Source organism: Fringilla coelebs, assembly GCF_963513975.1.
Source record: "Fringilla coelebs genome assembly, chromosome: 3".
NCBI classification, from domain to species: domain Eukaryota; kingdom Metazoa; phylum Chordata; class Aves; order Passeriformes; family Fringillidae; genus Fringilla; species Fringilla coelebs.
In genome coordinates, this window is record NC_140030.1 from 94,119,953 (window position 1) to 94,133,948 (window position 13,996).

Below are 13,996 nucleotides of genomic sequence, written 5' to 3' on the forward strand. Positions count from 1 at the left end.
GTCCTTAAATTATGCAAAAATTACAGCATTACTGAGCCAAGGCACTAGAATGAGACACACAGACAAGAGGAGTTCCTCTGCCTCTTCATCCCAGATTCTTCTACTTCCCACACACCCAATAAGTTGTTTGGGGCCCAGAAATATTCTTTGCTTCCCGGAGAAAATTATACATGTGAAGTCTTACAAGATTCGCCCTCTGGACTGCCAACAGCACACTTGGATTTTGTTTTGTACAAGATCTACACGTGTAATTTATGTCACCTTCCATTTGTTGCACACACAGATGTTAACACAAGATATAAGACAGTTCACACATAAATAATGGAGGTTGCACAAAGGACAACCTGAAAGTTTCACCTTCCATTTCTTGATCAGTCTTCTGATTTAAGTCTGTCTTTAAGATACAAAACCTGAACCAAATGTAGAAATTACTTCTAAAAATAAATAAACAAAATGCCATAACAAACAAACCCAAAACAAACAAACAAACAAACCCACAAAAACAAAAGCTCTTCTATTCGGCTGTACTCATGAAGTTTTTAGATTTGTCAAAAAAAGTTTCAAGTACCTTGTGAAAACATTTACATAAAAACTTGTACAGCATAAAGCAGAAAGGACAATTGTTCAGTATTTGTGATCCATCTTTACCAGCAAAGATGCTACAATCAGTTGCCTGTTTTCTGCTCACACACTGTGCAGCCAAGAATTACCTGCTGGAGGACCTTCTGCCCACATTGCAAATGCAGTGCTCTAAATGGTGATAATCCACTGTACAACTTCAAGCTTGGTCTCCCCAAAAAGGAATCAAATTGAAGCAGCTCAATAGTAAAACAAGACTCAAAATAGACAGAAGGCAAACCTGGATCAACAAGAACTCTTCCCGTACACAAAAGTGAAAATGTAGATACTTTCAGTAAGTCTCCTCTTACTGCAGTGTATCAACTGCTATAAGAAACACAAGGAGACACTTCCAAACTCTTATAGTTTCTCCCCATGCAACTCAAGGGCACACAAAAGTACCTGAGACCTGCAGGACAAAGTTTTGAAACTGGGGGAAAAATAAGAACGCAAATCACTCTTAATGGAGTGTTTTCATTATTAAAAATACAATTGGCTGCAATTTATTTTTGTATAAGAAAAGAAACTTCTTGCAAAGCAAATTGAAGATTGATGGTTTTCAAATCTTGAAACTCTCTAGACAAATAAGGCATAGCTTCTGCAAAACATTCAATACTACCTCCTCTCAGTACTGGCTACACAAAGGCTTAATTCCATTCCTACCATATATAACAGAGTCTGGGCATATTTCAGTGGTATTTGCAATTGCAATTACAAAAAACATTTGCAATTTTCAGAAGTGGAATCAAGACGGCATTGTATTTTTGGCATTCTCTGAAATTAAAATTTTAGCCCAGGCAAAGCTCCTTGCCTTGTGTTCCAAGGCAGCTGTTAGACTGCAAATTTAAATCTGCAAATATATTCAAACTCATACTCGGGTAAGAAAATAAGTAGTTTAAGAGACAGTGCGAGTAGAATCAATCATCTGGGAAATACGCTCTTTTCTCAAGAAGCTGAAGTTACAGCAGAGCTTTCAAATGTACACAGTCAGCATCCTAATACCCACAGAACACGAGGAGAAGAGGCAAGAACCATAGTAGGACCTCTGGATGCAGGAAAAAAACGAAGTTTTACTGATATTAAAGAACACAGAGGCTGAATGTCCAGCAGCAGTACCTGAATGGCCTACAACAGTAGCAGAATAGATGCTGAAGGAGCTCCACGCTCATTGTGTCTGTGAACAGTTCTTTAAACACAAATTCAAATACATGACAGACTGTAATGTGTGTTTTATTTCCACTGTCTGGCAGGAGCAGAGCATGAGCCATATGGATAGACTGCATCCTCACAAATATTTTCAACACACAATTGCAATTAATAGACAAGAAGCTCCCAAATGCAGAATTAATGCAAACTCTCCAGTCCCTTCTTGGACCTGACAAACTACTCTTAATAGATAGTAAGTGATGACTTTAAAGAGGAGATCAAAGCAGTTTTTTTAAATCAAAATGCTTTCTTGCTTTCTCATGTCCTTATTAAACTCAGGGACCATACAGTTTAGAACAACCTGCATTTAGTAAGACATACATAGAGAGTATATAGAATAAATATTTGCCTCCCTGCTTTTAAGTCTCAGGTTCTTTGCTTATAAAATAACTGTAAAGTATTCAAAAACTTGTGCAGAAAATAAAAGGATTTCACAAATTGGAAAGGACAAGTTTTCTCTTGATAGTCAAACAGTTATGATGTAAAGCGGTCTCATTAAATCATAAGTACTTTAACCTTTTCTTGAAAGAACTGGAAGATTTAAAGATTTATAAAGAAATTTTGCCTAAACTAGGAAATGACTCATATTTGACATGTATTGAAATGATAATGCTGATTTCAATAGGCACTCTAAGAGCATTTTCCTCCCAGGAGAGTAATTCAGTCACGGTTACCTCTCTGCATTTAGATTTTAAACTTACTTTCCAAAGCTTTTAATGTGCTATAGTCTGCCAAAACATGGCAGAGTTACATAGATATGATCAGGCAAAATAAAGGCCAGCAAAAAGACTATTTTTATAATTTCAGACACTAAATATGAAACAAAAACATCAATCTGACATGTTCTCAAAGAATCTCCTGTTTCAGCAGTCTTGTCTGTATCTGCAAATTCATGTCTAAACTCTACTCTTCTTAATTGGTTAAATAAATTCTAAAGTATCAAAGGGAAAGTGAAAGACTCTTAACATTAAAACTGAAAAAGAAAATACACAATGGTGCTGCTGTTAGTAAGTGTAATAAATGTGATATTGGTTTCACTTGGCAGAGATAATATGGTACACAATTGACCTTAATTATGGTCAATTTTTTAATTCTTTAGAAGTTAAGATTTTAAGATGCCAATTTTTCTGAGGTTTCACTTCAGCACATATCAGATTCTTTTAAGTTAAGGCTATATATCTTTTACTCCAGTGTGTACCTTCAGAGTTTTTGCAAATATCTACCTAAAACTATATCCTTAAAAATATCATTAAATCAAGATCAAACACACATTAGGAACCTATAACTTTCAGAAGCCTGAAAGACTTGATCCTCACCAACTGAAAACAACTAGAACAGTAGAAAATTTTGTAGGAGTTTCAAGTTCACTACTTTGCATTTTGTAATAGCAATTTTATTTCAAGCCACTTCCCCCAGTCTTTTTGCTCATGCCATTCTTCCTGAACAAAATCTTACCATTCCTCTTTCTGATTATGTCTATTACCAGCTGTTATGATAGGAATTCTCAATATTTCTGCCAAGATTATTAACAAAAATAAAACACAAGGCTGGTCCAAAGACTAATTCTCAAATAATTTAATTGGTTTTGTGCCTGCCCCCTCCCCAGGATTATAAGCAAGTTCCTCTGAGCAGTATCTATTGCAATCCTTCCCATGAGCATTCCCTTTGACCCTACAACTTCTCATAGGTTGTCACATCAATGCTAAACTCAACTCCAGATAGACGAAATCTGACACATTTACTTTGCCTGAAAATCAGCTTTCTCATAAAAAAAAAAAAAAAGCTGAGAGGCTAGACAGTGATGAGCTATCTATAGGAAATCCACACTGCATTTTATCCCCTTTTTCATTTAGCTCCACATCTTTATCTATTTCTTCAAAGATCTTTTCTAAATCCTCATACGCCACTGCATCAAGACATAAGTCTGCATTACCAAGATCCTTTTTCCTTCCTCCTGGTACATACTTTGGCTGGGGTGAAGGTACATTTTTTCAAAACACCCTGTGCTGTGTTTCAAATCTGGGGGTAAAACAGCACTGATAACACACCAGTATTTTAGTTGTTGCCAAAGAGAGCTTGCCCAAGGTCAAGCCCTTCTCTTTTCCCAGCTGAACTCCCCATTCCACTTCAGCAATAAGCCAGGGTTGAACCAAGAAACTGGGAAGGGGGACAACTAGGACAAAAAGATACTCCTTACTCTTACTATGAGCCTCATGCTCAGCAATAAAAAGTAGGGTAGAAGAAGAAATGTAAGGAGATAGGGATTTTACTTTCAAGGTGGCCTGCTGCTAAGAAATTGGTTGGGCAGTGGTCTGCTTGTGGGAGGTGGGGAGTGATTGCCTTTATATCATTTGCTCCCCTCACCGTCCCTTTCCTTCATGAGCTTTTCTCACTTTTGCTATTTCTGTTGTCTCCCCTGTTCCACTGGCAGGGGTGAAGAGGGCCGAGGTGCTTGACTGCTGGTTGGCATCAACATGACACCTTTCCTAAACAGAAGCATTATAGCTCCATCTCTGACTGGTAGCTTTGCATAGAATGTCTCTTTGTCAAAGGATTTTGTGTGCCAATTCTTCCAGAATTTTTGGACAAAGACCATCTGTTTGCAGCAGCATGTACACAATCAGCTTGCATAGTCCCGCTTCTACTCTTTATGATCACTTTTGTTTCCATACATTCATTTCTGCTACCCTGATTGGTTTTGCTCTGTGACTCCTGAAAACAGAACCAAGGTATTTATATATTCCGGGGACCTTACTCAAATCATGCTTGATCTCAAGCACACTCTGACTGTACTCAGGTCTTGCCTTCTTACACAAAAAAAATTGTAAGAATTTTTTACCATTTGACAGTCTAATTAATATCAATCACTTTATAGTTTTATTTCTATCCTACACAGCATTCTCTGTGAATTCACTTCCCCATTCCCCAGTTCTCACATGCTTTGCCCTCTCTAGCTGCAGGGGTACTTATTCACACAGATAAGCCTGGGCAATACATATCCATACTTTTCTACTTTAAGGGCAAATATTTCTCTTAATTCTATTTTATCAATTTTAAAAAATCTCTAGGCTTTTTTTTCCATTCAATCTCCAGACTCCAAAATTTACCTTATTTCATAAAAATAGTTGCATGTGTTTGTTCACTTTGAAACCCAAAAGTGTTCTGAGAGAAACAAAGAACTGTTTACTCTTCTATTTCATCTGACTCTAGTTATGAATGCTCAATATTATTCTTGAGACCAACACCGCTGATAACACCCTCATTACTTAACAAAGCTGGTATACCCAGACTTTCTGCTTCAGCAGCTACTCAATGAAGAAACCCTTCATGCAGAACACACACGAATGTTTGGGCCCTGCTCCTGTTAGCAGAACTTAAATTTCCCAGCCATAAACTGGAAAATAAGTCTCTGAAATGACACAGTTCTTAGTAGTAGTTCCCTCTAACAAATTACATATCTAAATACAAACCCAAGGATTTAAATTCCTAGATTACCTCAGTAGAATTAATTTACTAGCCTTCTCTTCCCCTAGAATTATTTTATTCCAAAGAAATTATTTTCAGTCTGTGCTATCCTTTCTTCTTTCCTTCCCTCTTATCATTTAATTACTATTTGGTGCTATTCCACCATTTAGCTTTCATTTTTTATCATTCCTGAATAGGCATATGCTCTTACACCTGAATTCCAAACATATCTGCCATCCCACCATGTTTTTACTCTCTCTAAATTCAGTTTCACATCTGTAACCAATACTTCACACTTTTTTGTCATGGTGTCTGTTGCCAAGAATCTGGGTGTATGAGACACAGACACTTCCAGATGGAAGTTACTTAGCATATTTTTGTACGGTCTTGCTCATGCTGTCATTGTCCATTATGGAAAAAAAATGCTTTTGGCCCCCTGCTAAAAAACAAACAAACAAACAAACAAACAAACCTTTGCCTTAAGTTTGATAGCCAGGCCAAAGCCTAAATGGACCAGGCTGCAGCCACAATCATCTTTTAATGGCAAGTTGCATCCTACTATAGCACCAAGCACAGGAAGGTTCTACCCCAGCTCAGAAACTTCGAAAAGGCATTAAGCCTGCAGTTTCTTTAAGGGTCAAGAAGCTATATTTCTTTACTCCTGCTATGAATTGAACAACTTTCTACAGAGAAACAAAGGACCAAATTCCACAGGGCGCTTCACGTTCCTTTGTAATGCAGTTCAAGATCTGTGTGTGTATTTAACCAGTCCTTTCACTTTCACTTGGCTGTGCCAGGCTTTAGCAGTTTCTGAGGTACAAAATGTGGCTGACAGCAACAGCAGTAATATAGCACTCTTGGAGTGCCTGAAGTGTGAAGTTCATTAGTTCTACCTTAAGGTCACTCTTTTAATCCAACAGCCAAAATCTTATTCACACTACCATGCAGTCATCCTGGAAAAAAGAAAACTGCAAAAAAATCAAGACGTCGGCTTAGATACTTCTTACAAGTGACAAGCTCAGCACTAAAAATCCAAATCACAGTCAATACCTTTTAGCAAGTTTCAAGAAAGCAGCAAAACTATTCTTGATTGTGCTGTAGACCAAATGAAATTTAATAGAACGGATAAAGAAAATGAAGGAAGGAAAAGATAAACATTTCAATACCTGATAATTGTGTTTCATAATTATTAGTTGAACTTGGCTCACAAATAGAATTTACTAGGGTGTCTATTGGGAATTACAAGACATGCAAATAACTGAATTTTAATTTCTTCTGTGTTTGTTCACTGATTTTTGTACATACAGTTTAAATTTTAACAAACTCAATTTTGCTTTATCCTCGGTGGATATTTGTACACTTATTAAAAAGTTATGTCAACAGAAGACTTTTAGAACACAGGGATTGTGCTCTAACAATTCTGAATCATATTCCTAAAACAAGAGGTAATAGCTCTTAACTTACTAGCTTGACTGATCCTGCACAAGCTCACACATTTACTTATGTGCACATTTACTTACGTAAGAAGTTTTTAAAATTAAATGGAACAGAAGTCCATAAGGTAAGTACATTAGTATGTATAGATGAGAATGGCATTCCCTTCTATAGGAAATCATCTGAGACCCAAGACTAATCAGTAATGTTAGATATAAGTAGCTAAAATATTAATACAAGTTTTTTTTCACCTCCCATACTCATGTTTTTAAAGGTGAGATTTTTTGGTTTTGTACAGTCTGCTTGTTCAGAAGAATGGGCACAGCATTTCTTTCCAGTCCTAAATTAGCAATTGCCTCAAAATGCGCTTCCAAATTAAGATCTTTACCTACGAGACTCAAGAGTTATCATTTACATCCCCCAATTTATTCTTTTATATTTATACAGTTATACTACTCCCACACAAATGTTGTATTTCAACAAATATTAAATCGTTTTTATTTTACTTACCTGCACACTAAGATGAATCCATTTCTTCACAAGAATTCTCCCCAGTGTCATTACTTTTATTGGTGGCTGCAAACCATTTACTGTGCGATAATAAAACATGGTCTCTTTCTCAGAGATTGTGAGTTTGAACACAGTCTGCCCATCAATAGCTTTTTCTATCACACACCTTTGGAAATAACCAAGAAAAACAACATAAGGTCAGAGGCACACACATATACACATTCTTGCCAAGGTGCTATTCTGTAAAGTGATGCTAACCAGAATGTATTAAAATAAACATTAAAAATACAGCTCTTGAGAAGATGCTCAGTGACAGTAAAAGTCACAAGATGTACTAAGTGTAAAAGAACTTTAGCAAAGATCTTTTCCGTCTCAATCTGTGAGGGTTTTGGGTTGTGTTGGAGTTTTGGTTGGTTGTTTTTTGTGTTTTGCTTTGTGTATTGAATGCTGGCAACCCTAGCTCATCTGGGGGTCAAAGAGAGGGCCACCTTGCCTCCTCTCTTGAAGGTTCAGACAGAAACCACAGTGACTGTGCAAGTCTCTGCCACACTTTTCATACAAAGCTGTGCAACTTAGTACATCCCGTGAAAGCACTTTAATTTTCCTTAGTCTAACAAGGCAAATGCAATACAACCACAAAAAGCAGTACAAATTACATGCTTTGTTAATAAGCCTTCCATCTTTACACCTAATCTGCACAGGTAAGGCAGCCCTAACACCAGCGTACCCTACACTCTCCCCTTTGCTGTGTCTTTCTTTAACCTAAGAAACTAGAGCAAGGCAATGAGGATATCCAGACACTTATTAGGAATTTTTCCCCACAAAGAAGTCACATCAATAGCAAATACAATAATGTCATATAAGGTATAGAGAATACTATCCATAGCAAATTATTTTGCATTTCAAGCTGATGAAATGTTTTTGCCAATCCAATAACCATCATGTCAAGAGTCTTGAGAAAGCACAGGCTCCATATGCTTGCGTAAAAACTTTGTATTTTATTAAAGCAATCATAAATACAAGAAAAAAAGTTCTATGCTTCCCATTTGAGCTTCTTGAAAAATACCGTTCTCAGTGTATTGACCCATGAAAAGTCAAATATCTTAACAGTTACATCAGACTAAATCAGTGCACTAAGTCACAAGAGGGAAGCATATAAAATTTGTATGAGATAGTATTTAGTTACCCATATTTCAGAGAAAAAAAATGAAAACAGAAAACCCTTACCTACTGATGTCTTCATCTACTCTGCATTTATGAAGGAAAATTATCAAAAAGGTTGTTCTTTGATACTACCATTAGTCACTAATTCACTTTTAAATCCAAGGAAAAATTAATTCCTGCTGTTATTATTCTAGCCTGCTGGAATGTTGTCAATGAAATACCTAGCAAAATGAAGACTTCTTTTTCCAACCTTACTAAAACCACATTTCTTAATAAATTGTCCATGGTCTTTTCAATATTTTGTTTGCTTGCAAACATGCTAGTTTTGTTAGATAATAAATGTGAAGGAAGGCTCAGCTAAGTAGCAAAATATTTAGGAACTGGATTTACCCAGTTCCTGGATAAACAATAATTGGATAATCCAGGATTTTGTTTATTTTACTTATCTAAAACAAACATCCCCACATTGTTTTTATCCCCAAAGGTGTCATGACTTTAAGAAGAGAAGCGACCTTGATGTACATCACTTTGAAAACTGGAAAGAACAAATGTGAATTGTGACTTACTAGTAAAACAGGAAAATCAAGAGGGAAAACAGAAGAGAGGGAAGGAAAAAGAAAAAAATCCAAACTAGTTCTATCATAGGTGAAATAGTAAGAGGCATTACTTCTCACTCTGAGCTTGATTTTCCATTCCAGCCATGATTACAGAGAGAAGCCACTATTCTTTCTGAAGTCTTCAACTTCTGGTAAACCTACAGTCCCACAGAGCCAGTACCGGACTACATATGTCTCAGTGGTGGGGTTGGAGGGAAAAAAGCCAGTAACACAAATTCCCTTGGTCAGCTTTCAAAGAGAAAAATATTCTAGAGAATCTAACATGGCTGCACTGGTGCTGCCCACACATCAACTGCAGCAAATGGGAACACCTGCACTGGTTCAAAATCAGATGACCCTTTCAACTTAATTCCTAACGTAAAACATCTGAAGGGATAATAAGTACTGCCATATGATTTTCATCCCTTAAATAAGTAAAGTTTAAAAAAATCTACATGCTATCCACTTCACAATCAGGCCATTCCTGCTGATCCTTTTACTTGTAAAAGGTCTCAGCTCACTTCTTGACACCACCAATGTCTTCTGGGCATCTGAACTTGCTGCAGTTCACACTACATTGATATAAGCTGCCTGTAATGGTTACTCACATATGCAAAGCTTGTGCCCATATTCTTATCCTATTCCATTGTGAAGGGCTATTATCATACACAGTTTCCTACATTGTGCTAATGCTTTCATACAGGCTACACACAGGCTTACTGAAGGCAATTATATTAACTGATGAGTACACACAGCAAGAGGAAGAATGAGGCTAGAATGAAACTCAGGGGCAAGAACTCTGTCCCCTTACTGCCTAAAGGGAAAGAAAATTTAAAGACTGAAGTACAAATATCAATGCTTTCTCACTCTTGCTTTTCTTCAATATTTCTAATATGCAGTGACTTAAAAGCATGCCTACAAATATCTTTACTAAACATCTTAGAAGAACATGAGGGCTGCAAATAAATCTGTAACATGACCTGACTCTTCTCTCTGTGTCAGTGTATTGTCTCCTAGATTCACATAAGAAAACTTGGTATATGAAACTGATGAAGAAAATTCTTGTTGTGTCTGCTGATGTACAATCTTTAAAGGGCCTTCAGACTTGGATCCTCACATCACGCTCTCATTTCAGCCAGCACAATAACTACTAACAAAAATCCCACTATTCTCTTCCATGGGTACATGCCTAACAGAATGTCACAGGATGTAATGGGATACTGTACAGCAACACTCCTAGCTTCTTTCCTAAGCACACACTCTCACAGACAGGCCATATAAAATTCAGCACAAAAACACATTGGTATGGCATGTCCAAAACACAGGGGTCTGCTGTACTTGATATAAGAGCACTCTGCCAGTAAAAAAAGCCACCTTGTTAAACTTTCAATCATTCTACTGGCAAAATGAGCAGCTCGTTCTGGCTGATCTTCCTAAGGCTTTGTGGGAAAACAAAGATTTTGTTAGAATGCATCCCACTTCTGTGAGGCTCCTCTGCTGCGATAATGGGGTTTAAAAGGTCTCACAAATGACATGTAACAGGGACAACTCGCCACCAGGGACTTCAAAATGTAGGACATCCAGTAAGTCAAACTTCAACTGCCAACCTGAAGGACTGACTAAAGCAATATAAGAAAAGGGAAAGCATCTTAGTCTGCTGGTAAATTATTCTCTTTTCTGAGATGCCTTCTGAGTCAAGTTTCAATGGCTATTTATGTGTAACAACTGTTCCACCAGAACTGGAGTTCAGTATTCCTTTTATGAAAAAAGAGAAATTAACACAAATCTTTCTGTGCCAGTGAAACAAAAGCACCTGGACAGTGGCATATCATCCTGACCATTGGAATAACTGCTGTCCATTTTCAGTATTCATGACTGGGCTTTACCATTGTCTTTCCGACATGTTGAATAGCAGCAAATCTCACAAGGCATAAGAGTGAAGTGATCTATTACAAAAATTGAATAAAAACATTTAAATTTTAAAGCGATCTATAAAACCCGCTGAACAGGAATATGTACACTCTGTAGTTATTAACACAGCAGCAATTGGAAGCTAATCTTTTGCACTAGTCCATGGCTTATCAGTCATCAGTAGAGTCTGGTTTCTTCACAGCACTTAATCATTTGAAACTAAGGACATAACATTACATTGTTTTAGGCTCCACGCATCAAAGCCTATCCCATTGACAAAAGACTTTCACAGATCTCACTCAACATATTGCTGCAACAGCTTGCTTGGGAATTAGCAGGATGCTTCTGCTCCGAGTTAGGCATGTGCTTTGATGAAGGAGACTCCGATGAGCTCTCATGTGTGTGGACAGGAATTCATGGCATGGGAACACACCAGAAATGGACTCTCTGACATTCAAGATTCAACCATTTTATAGAAAACTACAGGCCAAAGCTCCAGGGATGCCTTTACACATACCATCAGCTGAAATTATTTAACTTCAACTCAGAAGTCCCTTTTGCTCTGCAGTATCATTTATTTCCACTCCATAACCACAAATTTCACAGTTGGGTCAAGTTTTTTAAGGTAATTATAACTGCATAAAACATACTATAATTTTACATGATTTTAGATATTTCTATTTTTTCTGATGACTTTGCTACCCTTAGACAAGTGACTATTTCACATCAGCATGCAAAATAAGTATCAAGAATGCCTCAACAAAGCAGATGATTACCTACATTCTAAGAATACATTCTAAAATCATTTGTGGCATGTTGTCCAAAGGAACAACCTATACTCTTTGTGCTTTATGTTAAAGAGATCTACACAATGAAGGTAAGAAAGAGTAGGAGGCTCTGCATTTTGTGATAGATGACTGAACTTTTTTTGCAGGATCTGGGATGCATTTTTCAAAAAGCAGGTTTTTCATTACAGAAAGGCCCAGTCAAGCTGAACGGTCACTCCTAGCAGTATTTCCTGAAAATGCAAAATATAGGCAAATAGCAGAGGGAACATGTTTAGCCACCTCTATTTTGTGAGCACCTAGTGAAATTTCACTAGCAGTTTAAACAGTGGAATCATTTGTTAAAGCAGCAATGCAGTTTGCCAGTCAGGCAACATTGCCCAGATCCTTCAGGAACACAATGATCTCCTTTCTATATGTCCAAAACCGACATTTTGGTGGCTTTCCGTGTTTGCTTTTAAGACAAACTTGTGTTGGAGAAGTCCTAACATCTTAGATAATTCTTTTTTCATCATGAAAGCAGCAACAGCACAACCCTGTGAAAACGTAATTTTCTAGCAGCTTTTAGAAGGAATGCAAACTGGAAACACAAATTTCTCTTTTTGAGAAAAGACATGTATATTATGTATGAATAGTTCCAAACACTGAAAGCCATTGGACTACCATCTGAGTCAATGCCATGAAACTGAAGCCAATTGTCTTGACATCTGGGAAGACCCCAACCTAAATACAGCTCTATAAACGTCACAGTTTCCCACCACACCTTTTAAAAGTTTAAAAAGCTTGCTAATAATGACTGTGACTACAATGATCAATTTTTTTAAGAGCACCAGGAAAGTAAACACCTTCAATACTACTTACATTACACCTTCTTGCTCAGGTTTCAACCATACAGTTAACGTAAATGAAGCTCCAAGCCTTGGAAGACGGGGAGTAGAGAAGCAATCTTTGTGATTATGAAAAATAAAACTGGAAGCATTGCTGGAGGACCCTGGATGCAAATCCCTCTTGTCCTCTGTAATACAGGTACCAAGGCCTTCTGAAAGAAGTGGTTTGTAGGACGAAGGTGATGACCTATATGGACATTCCTGAACACAAAACTTCTGAGTGCAGGATATAATACTTTGGACAGCTACTGAGCTGTGACAAAAAGTACTTCGGTCTGGCAGCCCACAAGTGGCTTGAGTTGGCACGATTGACACATTCTTGAAAGCTCCCACATTTTCAAGCCTAGGGAAATGTCCCTGAGAGCTGACCAACACAAAGGAGTCATAATAAGTTAAGATTAATGTTTCAATAGCATGAAACAAGAAACGACATCTCAAGGAAAGAGCCCGGCAATTCATGTTTACAAAAAAGCTCCTCCTGATTAAAGCAAACGTAAATAAATAATGATGTCCATGTCGGTAGGAATGTCCTCAGGTGCTGTGCTTTAAGAGTTTATGTAGCGTTTCATCCTCAAAACGCCCATGCAAGGACTTAGTCACAAGGGACATCTACGTCTTCTGGCCAGCAAACCACACGTGGGTGACAGCCGGGATCTGCAAACCACAGAAAACAGACACAGTCCGTAGGAGAAACCTGCTCTTTTGCACCAACACAGGTGATGCTCGGCTAGGGATTTCAAGGGTTTGAATGCTTAGTCCAGATTCCAGCCAGCAGGCCCACCTGCACACCCTGGCCAGCTAGGGCCGAGACATTTCTCCGAGCCAAGGCCATGGCATTAGGCCGGCTCGAGGGCGCGCAGGCTCATGGCCGAGCGGAGTTTATCCCGGATCCGTCGCGTCACCTGGCTTTGTATGTCACGGTACGGAATACGGGACACGGCAGCAAACCGGGACACGCAACTTGGGCCTCTGAAAGTCTCTGCCGAGGGTTTCGGGCGAGTTGGCCGGACCTCACGCCTGCAGCCCCCCGGCGCTTACCTCAGCCTCGCGCCGCTCCCTGGCAGCTGCCATCCCCCCGCGCTATTCCCGAGGGACACCCGCGCTCCCCGGGGAGCCAGGAGCGCTCTTCCTACCGTCCCCTCGTGCCTTACCCCGCCGCCCACCTCACGCCGGCTGCTCCTCTCAGCGCTCGGCAAAGCTGATTAAAACCACGTTCCCCATCTGTCCCGTGTGGAGCTTTTTCTAACAGCGAGCGCCAGCGCCGGGGCGCACCGGGCCGGGGCAGCGGTGGCAGGGCTGATTTAGCGCGATTGCCCGGCCGGGAGCGGCGCGCAGCCAGCGGGGCCAGCGGAGCCCGGCGCTCCCCGCGGCGGCGCCGCCGTCGCCCGGCAACGCCGCGGCCTTCCCCGCCCCGGGGCCC

At 39.1% G+C, this 13,996-nt stretch overlaps 1 protein-coding gene across 1 annotated transcript in view; it reads right to left on the bottom strand.

Moving 5' to 3' along the window:
• Positions 1–13,059, bottom strand: part of USH2A (usherin) — a gene marked incomplete at its 3' end in the record, with an annotated part of 372,555 nt that extends 359,496 nt beyond the window's left edge. Inside the window, exons 1-2 of the mRNA XM_084203202.1 lie at positions 12,551–13,059; positions 7,234–7,399 (exon numbers count right to left, since the gene is read on the bottom strand). Of these exons, the coding sequence (XP_084059328.1) occupies positions 7,234–7,399; positions 12,551–13,035 (651 nt within the window). The 5' untranslated portion in view covers positions 13,036–13,059. The remainder of the gene's footprint in view (positions 1–7,233; positions 7,400–12,550) is intronic.
• Between the last annotated feature and the right edge of the window lie 937 nt (positions 13,060–13,996).